General features: G+C 37.4%; 1 protein-coding gene across 1 annotated transcript in view; it reads right to left on the bottom strand.

Annotated features, from left to right (window-relative positions):
• LOC150109208 (plexin-B-like) overlaps positions 1-13,414 on the bottom strand; it is a 792,153-nt gene that overhangs the window by 215,149 nt on the left and 563,590 nt on the right. Inside the window, exon 21 of the mRNA XM_090406262.1 lies at positions 11,242-11,338. Coding sequence (XP_090262388.1) covers positions 11,242-11,338 — 97 coding nt within the window. The remainder of the gene's footprint in view (positions 1-11,241; positions 11,339-13,414) is intronic.

The following is a 13,414-nucleotide window of genomic DNA, read 5'->3' on the forward strand; positions in this document are numbered from 1 at the left end:
TATTACTCTGTTGAGACATAAGTTGGTGGGGGGGGGGGCTGTTACCAGATTAATGTGGAGAAGATTTTTCATAGAATAGAAAGGCAATGGTAGAACTAGAGGCCATCCCTGGAAAATGTATAAGGAAGGTGTGAACAGGGGAGTGAGAAGCAGTTACCATATTTGCCAGCATATAGGACGCACCCCCCTTTTTGTGCACATTTTTTAGAAAAAAAACTTTATCACTGAATATTATAATGAATTTACCGTATTTCAAATATAAAGTAATAAGTAGGTCTAGTTTCAACAAATACCTAATATAACTAGGAAAGAATACCCACCTTTTAATCATCAAAACCCAGAAATTCATCTCCAGAGCTAAATGAAAAGACACTTAAAACCTCTTCTGAATCCGAATCTGAGTTCTCATACAACATGTTGCCTTCTGTACCATCCAGTGCATTACTAATTCCACACTTCTCAAATGATTTAAACACTGTCTCAGTTTTCACAGCATCCCATCAAACTTTGACCCACTCACAAACTTGCGAAATGCTAGGCCTCTTCTTCTTCTTCTTCCTGATGCCGTAACCTCAAAATCTGAAGACTGCATCCAGCTGTTCTACTTTTCCTTCATAAATCCCTTAAATGCTTTATTAATACAGACATCTAAAGGTTGAAGCTGACTAGTTAAACCTCCTGGAATTACAGCTAACTGAATTTTCAATTCCTTGAGTTTATTTGTAACATCGTCTGTTCTGTGAGAACGAAACTGATCCCATACTAGCATGACAGGCTTCTTCAACAGTCTATCAGGGTGCCTAGACCAAATTTTATCTATCCATAACTTCATTCCTCCTCCATCCATCCAGCCTTTTGCGTGAACATGTACAAACACCTCTTTAAGCAGTTTTTTCCTTTGGTTAGCGTCTTCCTTTTAAAAATCAATAGTGGCGGCAATTTTGTCCCATCAGCACAGCAGGATAAAACAACCGAGTGGTGAGTTTTTCGTGCCCCAAAGTTTTAATAGCAACACTTTTAGTGCCCTTGGAATCTACAGTTTTGTTTGAGGGCACATCAAAAGTCAGCGAAACCTCATCCATATTTCCTATTTGCGCAAGTTCAAAATTTTCTTGTTTCCTTGCATTAATGACGAATCGATGAAATTCAATCATTTTTTCTTCATATTCAGCTGGCATCTTTTATGATATTTTTGTTTTAGTTAGCATACATAGCTGATTTCTCTTCATGAATCTTGAACACCATGATGTTGATCCAGTAAAGTTGGCGATCCCTCTGTTAGTGGCTATCGCTTTTGCTTGATGAATAATCATTTTTGTAGACACTGAAAGTCCCGCTTTTCTGTGGTCTAAAATCTAAGTATTCAGTTCTGCCTCAAGTTCTGGCCATTTTGCAGTTCCACTTCGTAGGTTATGTTTACTGTGAATTGCTTTTTTGAAATCCTCTTCCTGATTCCACTAGGTTCTTATAATTTTCTCAGTCGGGGTGGTCCGAAATGCCTCTCTGCAGAAAAACAGCGCAATCAAAAAAGCTTGTATACAATATTGTAACAATGCCGACGTTTTTCAGCCATAATTTGCCAAGAAATTTGGAGAAAATTTAAGGGCAGAAATTTATCACCATTCACAACTGCGACAACAATTGGAAAGTTTAAACAAACAGGACACAGCTATGTTCGTAGATGACAGTGCATGCGCATCCACTGAACTCTGCATCAGTTTTTCTCAAAGTGTGGTACGTGTACCCCCGGGGGTACATGAAAGGTCTTCAGGAGGTCCATGGCAATTTTTGGCAATGCATCATTAACGCATAGAATAAAATTCAATGTATCCGTGAAGTTCGAGATCGTAAAACGTTCCTATTGTATCACTGAATAAGGTACAGAGACATCTGCAGGCTGTGCAATATGTTTCTCAACAAATAGTGCAATTAGAGACAACTGGGATAAAAATGGTATTAACTAATGAATCGCATGTCCCCCTCCCACAGAAAATGCTGTATGACTCAAGCAAAACCATATGTTGCCGGTGCAACATATGGTTTTGTTTGAGTGAACATGTTAAAATGAAGAAATATATAGTGAATGTGTTTCAGATATTATATAAGGAATTCGGTTGAAGAGAATTAGCATTTCAACTCAACTGTTGGCTTGCCTTTTGTCATTTAGTAGCACGATCTTTTGTTAATACCGCACCAATCATATGAATGCGGATGTCTAAAGTTTGAGAAACACTGCTCTACATAACTGGAATGCTCTCACACACACAGCGCAAGGAAGCAATAAAGAAATCGCATAACTCGTAACAGAGGAAATTTCCAGAAATGAAAATAATAAAAAACTGAGTATCGGCGTATAAGATGCACCCTGTTTTTCAGACCTATTTTCAAAGAAAAAAAAAAGTGCGTCTTATAGGCCGGCAAATACGGCATTTGCATGGAGAATGACTGGTGAGTGGAATGTGAAAGTGTAACGCATGCAGAAACCGTGAATGGGTTGAAGGGATGGTCTGATGATCTTTTTGCATGAGAGAGTATAGACTTCCCCACAATGAGTCCTTTGACTCCATGGAGGTCAGGTGTTAATAATTAATATGAAATTTATTTATTAAAAGAATTCATTTTACTAATGGCATTTTGTATATACCTTAAAGATTAAAGAAGGAAACTGTCATTTGCATTGTAAGTACATAATACTTATATATATATATATATATATGAATGATAATAGCTGAAATACTATTTGTTATGATGATCAAATGAACAATATACATAAATTACATATCGAAATAAAGAATTTAATGTAAACTACTAATATTTCATGGTGAGTATCTCATCACATCATCATGTTTCTGTTCTGCTGTTCTATGGCCAGTCACGTGTTACTATTAGGAACTCCTGAGAACTGAGAACATAGTCATTTATCCAAATATAGTCGATAAACAAAGCTCCTTACATTTTTTTGTAAGGATTGTACAGCATGGAACAGGTTTAACAAGAAAATTCCTAAAATGAAATTTACCACTGACATTAAATTAAGATATGTACATGTAGGATTGCACATAAAGACATACAAAAAAAAACAATTATTTGCATACAATGAAGAGATGTGTGGCATGCTGAAAGAATCAACCTAGGAATATATATATATCTTCTTCTTCTCATAGTCCACAAAGGACCATCGAGTAATATTAGGAAATATTCCTCATAGAAATCTTCCGCTCAATCCTTGAATGATAACTCTCAGCTCTGTAAGTGAAGCACCTACCTAATTTTTTATATTGTCTATCCAATTTATTGTAGGTATGCCTCTTTTTTGAGTTCCTGGAATAAGTTCTTCAAGAACTTGCATTGGGAGACCATTACTTCTGCTGATATGACCAAGCCAGATGAGTGTTTCATTTGAATCTCAGTTATGATTTTTTGTGTTACTTTAAAATTTGTGATATGTTCAGTGTATAGTATCTTTAGGAGTCATCTATAGATCTGCTTTTCATCTTCTTTTAAGAGAGTCCAAGTTTGACTTCCATACAGAAGTACAGTATTAAATAATGTGTCGATAAGGCATAATCTGTTTGTAATTGTAAGCTTGTTATCTGTCCATAGTGGTTTTAGTTTTGGAGTACTCGTGTTGCTTTTGAAATTTTTGTTCTAATTTTGATTAAAGATATTGCCTAGGTATTTAAACTGATCACCTTCTATGGGTGTATCCTTGAGAAGGAATTTTTCTATTTCTGCCACAGCACTTCCTTCTTGGTCAGAAGCACATATATTTGTCTTTGTTTTTGATTTTTGAGTACCTATGTTTAAGCCATACGCACACTTAACTTAGGCATTTTCATATACGTAGGCTGTTCAATAAGTTATAAGACTATATTTATACAGAAAACAGATTACCTTTAATCGTAATCATTTACATGGTCTTTTCCAAAGTAACTACCGTGAGACGCGATGCATTTGTCCCAACGTTGCGTCCACTTCTTAAACACATGTGAAAGTCCTTTTTTTGAGAGTTCTTTCAAAACCGCCTTCACAGCTTTTACACATGCTTTGTTGCTTTCGAAATGGTGGCCTCTTAGTGGTTTCTTGAGCTGAGGAAACAGCCAGAAATTGCACGATGCAAGATCAGGACTGTATGGAGGGTGTGGTACCAACACACTGTAGAATAGAACCCAGGAATACCTATGTGGATATCTATGTTGTTCTTCTGCAAAACGTCCACTACACAACCAGCAATATGTGGCCTTGCATTATCGTGGTGCAATAAGAAGCCATTCTTCAGCAATGGACGCTTCTTTTTGACGTGCTGTACCATTGTCCGTAAAACATTCGCATAGTATGAGCCGTTTACAGTATTCCTGGGTTCTATTCTACAGCGTGTTGGTAAACAATGACTTTGTAGTCAAAAAACATTATGGTCATAACTTTACCAGCCGATTTTACAGTTTTTGCTTTCTTGGGGGTAGGTGAAGAGGGATGCTTCCATTCACTGCTTTGTTGTTTCATTGTAGGGTCATAGTGATACAACCAAGCTTCATCTGCTGTAATGATGCATTTTAAGAAGTTGTTGCCTTCTTGTTCCAGTCTTTCTTTCCATTCTGTGCACACATCCACTCAATGCTGCATTTGCTCTGGTGTCAAGAGGTTGGGAATCCATCGGGCACAAACACGTTTCAGTCCCAAATGTTCAGGCCATGATTGAGTGAATACTTCCCACAGAAATATTCAGGACAACATGCAGCTGGCGTACTGTAATTCTGCGATCCTCCTTGATGATAATCGATGCTGTGTTGATCATTGTCTCTGTGATTGACGTTGAAGGTCTTCCCTCACGTTCAAGATCTTCCACATTTTGCCTTCCTTCCTTAAAAGTTTTATGCCAGCAAAATACACTTGCCCTCGACATTGCTTCATCATGGAAAGCTTCGTGTATCATGTTAAAAGTGTCCGTTGCCGATTTTTGCAAACGCACACAAGATTTAATTGCATAACGCTGTTCCAAGGACACTTCCATTTCGACGACTGGTCACGGTTCGTAAGCACGCCGAAACAAGCTTGCGTTTAGTCACATGACACTCTGGCACATCAGCCCGTATACGCCATCTATCAACCTCTTTTGTTAATACAGACAGCAACATTTCTTTATTCCACAGAAATTAATATTGTGATGAGTGGTGGTTTTGCAACAGTAAAATTAGTCTTATTACTTATTGAACAGCCCTCGTATATATATATATATAACTTTTGTAAGCACTATAGATATTCGTTATAAATTGAAACACAGGATTAATGGCGAGAATTCAGTCACTATTTCCCAGAATTTAGAAAATTTTAGACCATTATTCTGACAAAGATTGAGTTGAATCCAAAGAGCAGAGCTTCATAACATTTTTTGAAGAGTCTCTCGAATTTGAATGAACATGTGTGAAGAATTTTTGTGTTGTCCCATAGGATCCTGTGGCAACAGAAACTCCATATTTTGCAATACAAGATTTCTCTGACTGAAGAAGATGAATGTATTCCATATGTTCTGATCGTCAGACATCTATGTCCAGTCTGGTCAAAACAGCAGAGGCTGGAGGAACAAGGAATATGGTACACTCCCAAGATGAACCATTGTGTAGCTTTTTTTTTTTTAGAACTCTTGAAATGTTTTTGTTTTATGCAATCCTTACATAAAAGACATCTCTGAATACACCTCAGAAGTAGAGAAAAGAAGGATTATGAGCTAATGCTATCCTTGTGAAAATGATATAATGGGAATCACTGTAGAGACTATACATGAGATGTTTAATGAAAAATTCATAAAGGTATTTCATTCTGGTAAGTAATATCATGCAGGAGGCATATAAAGAATTAAGTAAACTTAATGGTCAATAAGGTGGTTGGACCTTGTGACACACTACCACGTGTTTTGAGTTAATATTCCAGTAATTTAATCCCAGCCATGAAATACATCAAGATACTGCTTCATGGTATAAACAATGTCGATAGGAAAAAAATACAATTCTTAAATTTACTAATATTTTGCTGGTTTTTTACCCAGCACCTTCAGAGAATAATTTAACTTCTAAGCATGCAGCACTGAACAAAATAATTGTGGAAAATAATTCAAATTGTAAATAAAAGAACTAATGTCCTTACATGGTGTCTTCTATGGGCTTGATAACTATAAAGTTATAACTTCAAGATGCCAAGAAATTATATTATTATTATTATTTAGGCCTCCATGAAGTCAAAAGCCTCATTGTGGGAGGTCCTGTCTAGGAAACAAAGTCTATCATACCACTCCTTGACCGTTCTCACTCTCACCACTCTATCAGGCAATGCATTTCATGGTTCAACCACCCTCCATAAAAAAAAAAAAAAACTCTCTGGCAGGGGAATCAAACCCCGGTCTCCTGTGTGACAAGCAGGGATACTAACCACTATACTACCGAATATTTTATTTTCTCAACATCTATGTACATTCGGACGAACTATTTACATATATACAATAAGTACATAGCATGCTTACAGTGGTTAGCATCCCTGCCTGTATATTCTTCTTTTATTCCTTATCCAGGTGTAAGCAAATAAGATTTGCGCATGAAGTATGTTCACAACTGGGCTATTTGTATATAGAGGCTGATGCCTTAATGTCAATTGCCTCAGTATATCATAATGTAAAGCACATGCACTTTCAGATGTGTATAATGCTACGTATTATGGGACTACTACCCAAACTGGTTTAGACCTTTATTGAGGTATGTTAAAGGTGTGGGGGATATCTCTCCATAAACTCTGAGTGATCTACAAGATCATTCTATATCTCACTGAGTGATCATAAAGGATCACTGCTGATCTGAATCACTCCAGGACAGGAAACTCGGCTGTAGTTCCACTCGGTGATAGGCAAAAATCAGCCACCGATCAAAATCTCTCTACTCCCTAAAAAGCAAACTACCATCAATGGGAACCTTTGTATCCCTTCTGGGTCTGGTTCCCATTGATGGCAGTTTGCTTTTCAGATGGGTGAAGCAAGAATGCTTTTCATATTCCCCGTTATCTGAAGAGGACAGTGTAAGGATAGGGTGTTATTGAGTATATATAAAGCTCTGATCATGGCAGGAGGGCAACAGCAATAGCCAAGCCTCAGTTAGAACTTCATTGGCTACAGCATTGCCATCCATTACCCTGCCTCGGTACCCATTTTAGTTGCCTCGTACGACATGCATGAGCTACATTGGTGCTATTCTTATACCAGCAACCACACAAGTCCTCCTCCTCAATACAAAGGTCAAATTAATGCAGAAATCATATATTTCCCATATACAAGTAGTGAAAAGGTGTGACTTATTATTAAAATACTCTGGCTCAGAGATAGATGCTGAATAGATGCTTGGTTAGACTAGAACTTAAAGATACTAGAAAATTATATTATTATTATTCAGGCCTCTATGGAGTCAAAAGACTCATCATGTGAGGTCCTTCCTAAAACACAAAGTCTATCAAGACTCCTCGAGGGGAGGTCCCTCCCCCCCTAAGAAACACAAAGTCTATCATACCACTCCTTGAACTCATTTACCGTTCTCGCTCTCACCACTCCATCAGGCAATGCATTCGATGGTTCAACCACCCTCCATGCAAAGAAACCACTCCTCACCCTCTTACTCACAGTTTCCTTTCATAACTTACAGGGATGGCCTCTTGTCATCACTCCTTCCCGCTGTTCAACCAAGCAAAAGAACTCCTCAGTGTCAACCCTGTAACCACCGCTCAATAGTTTAAAAGTCTCAATCATATCACCTCTCCTTCTTCTATCCACCAAGCTCTGCAGTCCACATTCCCTCAGCCGATGCTCATAACTATCATTGTACAGTCCTGAAACCATCTTTGTTATCTGCCTTTCTATGCTTTCCACAGTTAATTAATCCCCTTCAAATCCTAGGGACCAAATCTGAGAACAATAGTCCAAGTGTGGTCTGATCAGGGTCTTATACAATGGAATGATAACTGTTTTATCTCTGTAGGTCAGTGTCCTTCTCATCATTGCAGCAATCCTCTGTGTTACCTTCACCACCTTTGCAATATGTCCCCTAAATTTCAGGTTTCTATCAATCATCAACCCCAGATCTCTCTTGTCTACCCTACTTCCTCCAGTATAACTCCTCCCATAGAGTATGCAGTGTCCCATCAATGTTTCCCAAACCTCAAGACCTTACATTTTGCTGCATTAAACTGACATTCCCATTCATTTGCCCATCTATCTAGCTTATTCAAATCCTCTTGCAGGGCTGCTGCATCTGCACTATTACTAATAATCCTTCCCAGCTTCGCATCATCTTCAAACAACTGAATATCCCCTTGCAATCCACTGACAATGTCATTGATATAAAGGTTAAACAATATAGGTCCCAGCACTGAGCCCTGTGGGACCCCACTTGTAACCCTCTGTTTCCTTGAAACTGCCCCACCATACACAACTCTCTGATACCTATCGGACAGCCAATCCTGAATCTTCTGAATATTCTTGGTTTAATCCTTTATCCGACTGTAAGCAAACAAGGTTTGTGTGTGAAGCATCTTCATGACTGGGCTACTTGTGTATAGAGGTTAATGACTTCATGTCAATTGCTTACTATCCCATAATGCCAAGACATGCCTTTTCGGATGTGTATAATGCTCTATGTTATGAGGCTAGTATCCAGATTGATTTCAAACTTTATTGAGGTCTTATCAGTGGGAGATGATTAAAGGATTAAACCAAGAATAGAATTTCTTCCTATTCCCTATTTTTAATCCTAGACTCAACTACTTCCTCTGCATCTCATGCCATTCCACTCCTATGCTGACCGCCTCATATATACATACAGCGACTAACTTTTTTCAGCATTCACTCTCCTTTTTGTATCTCTCATTTTGCTCTCTTTTCCATTCATCATAAGTACTTGCTGTAAATAGAGAGGACTACTTCTCCGGCTCTTTCACATCACCTCTTACTTCAATCCTTCCTCTATGCAATTGAAAATGAATTAGCTAGTCTCATATGTAAGATAGTTATGTAACTATATAAGATAGTTACATAACTATCTTACATACATAAGATAGTTACTGCTATGTAACTATCTTACATATCCTGTAAGATAGTTTACTTATTTGTAAATTATCTTACAGGATATGCATACAGGATATTTAATATCCTGTAAACTATTTATAGGATATTAAAATATCCTATAAATAGTTTACAGGATATTTTTTGTAAACTTAAGTTTATTAATCTGCAAATTAGGCAAACAAGCAAGCAAGAACACAAGCATTTAACCAACATAATACACTAACCTCACAGCCTCAGTTACTTAGGCTAAATGAGGGAAAGGCATATACTGCAATTTTCTTAGACTTGGCGAAGGCATTTGACAGGGTGCCACATGATAAGCTGATATTTAAGTTGCAGCACATGGGTCTGGATGTCAGATTGGTCAACTGGATTCAGGATTGGCTGTCTGATAGGTATCAGAGAGTTGTGTATGGTGGAGCAGTTTCCAGGAGGCAGAGGGTTACAAGTGGGGTCCCACAGGGCTCAGTACTAGGACCTATATTGTTTAACCTTTATATCAATGACATAGCCAGTGGATTGCAGGGGGATATTCAGTTGTTTGCGGATGATGCGAAGCTGGGAAGGATTATTAGTAATAGTGCAGATGTGGTAGCCCTGCAAGAGGATTTAAATAAGCTAGATAGATGGGCAAATGAATGGGAATGTCAGTTTAATGCAGAAAAATGTAAGGTCTTGAGGTTTGGGAAACATCGATGGGATGCTGCATACTCTATGGGAGGAGTTATACTGGAGGAGACAAGAGATCTGGGGTTGATGATTGATAGAAACCTGAAGTTTAGGGGACATATTGCAAAGGTGGTGAAGGTAACACAGAGGATTGCTGCTATTATGAGAAGGACAATGACCTGCAGAGATAAGAGGGTTATCATTCCGTTGTATAAGTCTCTGATCAGACCACACTTGGACTATTGTTCTCAGATTTGGTCCACAGGATTTGAAGGGGATAAATTAACTATGGAAAGGATACAAAGACGGATGACAAAGATGGTTTCAGGACTGTATAAGGATAGTTATGAGGATCGGCTGAGAGAATGTGGACTGCAGAGTTTGGTGGATAGAAGAAGGAGAGGTGATATGATTGAGACTTTTAAACTGTTGAGAGGTGGTTACAGGGTTGACACTGGGGAGTTCTTTCGCTTGGTTGATCAGCGGGAATGAGTGATGACAAGAGGCCATCCCTGGAAGTTACGAAAGGAAACTGTGAGCAAGAGGGTAAGGAGTGGTTTCTTTGTGTGGAGGGTGGTTGAGCCGTGGAATGCATTGCCTGATGGAGTGGTGGGAGCGAGAACAGTCAGTGAGTTTAAAGAGTGGTATGATAGACTTTGTGTTTCTCAGGGGGGGACCTCCCCTCGATGAGTCTTGACAGACTTTATGTCTTAGGAAGGACCTCCCTTGATGAGTCTTTTGACTCCTTGGAGGCCTGAATAATAATAATAATAATAATAATAAATCAAACAACCTGACCCAATCTTCTGACCTCTCATTTGCCTCTCTCTGGCAACAGTCTTTCTATTGCACTTTTGCTAAATCCATTTAATGCAACCACACTTATATATATATATCCATACCTCAAATATGAGGGAATGTGGGATTCAAAGTTTAACAAAAAGATGGAAGTGAGATTTTTGAATTTGTTTAGCTTTCATAGATGACTTTCCCCAGTTATTTCCCATACTGCAATGAAGCCTCATAGCATATAAGCTGACAGTCAGTGTCATCAGTGGCTTCTTCAGTGAATATATTCAAAGTGTTTTGTTTAGGTGATGGGCAAGTTTGTGGATGTTCTTTTATTTTGTCATCTCCAGTTCTTGAAGAAGCCAGACAGACAGACAGCATAATAATAATAAATATATGCACTCAAATTAAGTAAATGATTCCAGCGATCTTGGTGCTAATATTCAAAAATAAATGTTATTTCATCTTCAGCCTTGCTATTACAAAAACATCTATCTAACCAATCATTAATATTAAACAACAGTATTTTCTAACCTTTTGCACATGGCTAAAAAATTTAATGTTGACGGCAATGGATGTGTGAGGTTTCTTTTAAAGAAACAAATATTGTTTGTTTCTTTAAAAGAAACAAACAATATTTTTCAGTTACTTGTGTAAAAGAAAATACAAAAAAAATGTATCATACATACTGTCTCATTAAGTAGAGTCTGATTATAAAAAACTGCCATTCGAGGTTGCTGGACGGATATCAAAGACGTTCCTGTAACTGTAATGGTTCGGCCACCACTATAAAGAAATGTTTATTAATGTAAAGATTTTCGACAGTAAAACATGGAAAAATATGTAAAGAAAAAAGTGCTTCACTTAATAATACAAACCAGTTTAATAATGAACTTTTATTTGAATGCAAAAATCATAGAAAACACAATTTGAATTTGGGCAACTGTATTTGATTTTTGCATTTTCCTATGCTATATCTAATCAGGAAAAGGAATATCATTATGCAAGTAATAAGCAACAACTACGCAATTTTACTACTAATTATACAGAACAACAGACTTCAGGTGTGTGCATATGTGTTTGCATTTTCCTCGCAATAGTAACCAGGAAGTAATTAATTCCTACATGCTCCATTGCATACAATGTATATATTATATGTAACTTCCAAGTACTGAATTAACATTTATATTTCCAATTTTGTATCAATATTCATATTTACATTTATATTTTTACATCTATATGTACATATTGCAACCTTTACATCCATATTTATATTTTTATATATACATATATTTACACTATATAATTCATACAATATCAGTAATTTATGTTACATTACAATGACTTGAAGTTGATCTTATTGGCAAATTTAATTAGTTCTGAGTAATACTTTTCAATAAGTCTCTGTCTTGATACTGGCCACTTGTCTCCAGAAGTAATGACATGTTGCATTAGGGGTATCTGAATGGAGGCCAGTAGCTGACAGACGTAAAGTATACGGCGAACAGTCTGTTGAAGGTGTGGACTACAAATGCACGATGGTGATTTTAGGATATGGTATCTGTGTAAATAGTGTTTTAATTTTCACGTCCCGTTAGTAGTGTGTTTAAACCTGGAGAAATGATGTGTATTTTTCAGCCGGAGTCTGCTTTTGATGCATGGCAAGAATTCTTTTGTTGTTGATCCATTTTTTGATGTTTTCCATTCTTCTTCCCACAAGTTTAAGCTTCTTTATTCTGCAAGTGTTTTTATAGCAGATTTTGAGTACTTTTGGTAACTTGTTTCTGGCTGCTTCTTTAGTCAGCTGATCCGTTCTCTCATTTCCTGCTATTCCCAGTATATGCGTTCACCCAAAAGAACTTGATTTCCCATCCCGATAAAATGAGATTCCAAACCAGCTTTCTTGTCTGTTCTATTAATGCTGTATGGTTGCTCTGATTTTTTATGCCGTCTATAGTGCTTCTACTATCACTGTAAATTGTTGCTGTCTTTTGATGAGAGGTGTTGAGTTCTATTTCCTGGAGATATGTAAGTGAATGAACTATAGCCAGTTGTTTTGCTCGGTTGTTGGTACAGAGAGGATGCAGTCTAGAGCAGCATTCTTGTATAATGGACTGCCTGTTATATGCAATGAAAGAACAACCGACGTTCCTTCCAATTTTGCTTCTGTTAGTGTATATATGGGATTCATCACTTTCAGAGCTTTTCTTCTCCTTAATATATGTTCTCTTTCCTACTGTAGAGAAGCAGACATTCGTAGCAATTTGGATCAATGTTGTAATTTCCGTTATATCTTCCGGAAGTGACTTCATACATAAGAGAGAGAATTCTTGCATTTTCAGGAAGATCGGTGATAGAGCTGCAATAACACAAGTTGCCTCGAAAAATATTGTCCTGTATTTTTTAATTATACATATGGCTATAAAGTGTTGAACTCTGTTTAGCTTTTGTCAGTTTTTCTTTGATTTTAGTGTATGTTTCCAGGCAGGTGCAACATAAGATAGCAATGGCAGTATAACTCCAGTATATATTGTTTTCAGCACTCATTGACCTAATCCCCACTTAATCCTTGCTGACTTTGCTAGAAGGTTTACAATTTGTAAGCTTTTTTCAGCAACATATGAGATGTGCTTGTTGAAGGTAAATTTTTCATCTATTGTTACTCCTAGGCATTTTAGTTCACTGGCTACCTCAAGAACGTTCCCGTTTAGGAAGACCGTTACAGGTTGTTTTGATTTTTATGTGAGATGCAGAGCACCTTAGACCTGGTGCTATTGAAGGTAACTTTCTTCTCACGTGCCCACTCTGCAATTTTAAAGAGTTCTTCTTTGGCCGTTACCTCTACTGCAAGTCGTCCGTCCC

Source organism: Typopeltis vanoorti, chromosome 2, assembly GCF_054136105.1.
Source record: "Typopeltis vanoorti isolate ZY-2024b chromosome 2, IOZ_Tvanoo_1.0, whole genome shotgun sequence".
NCBI classification, from domain to species: domain Eukaryota; kingdom Metazoa; phylum Arthropoda; class Arachnida; order Uropygi; family Thelyphonidae; genus Typopeltis; species Typopeltis vanoorti.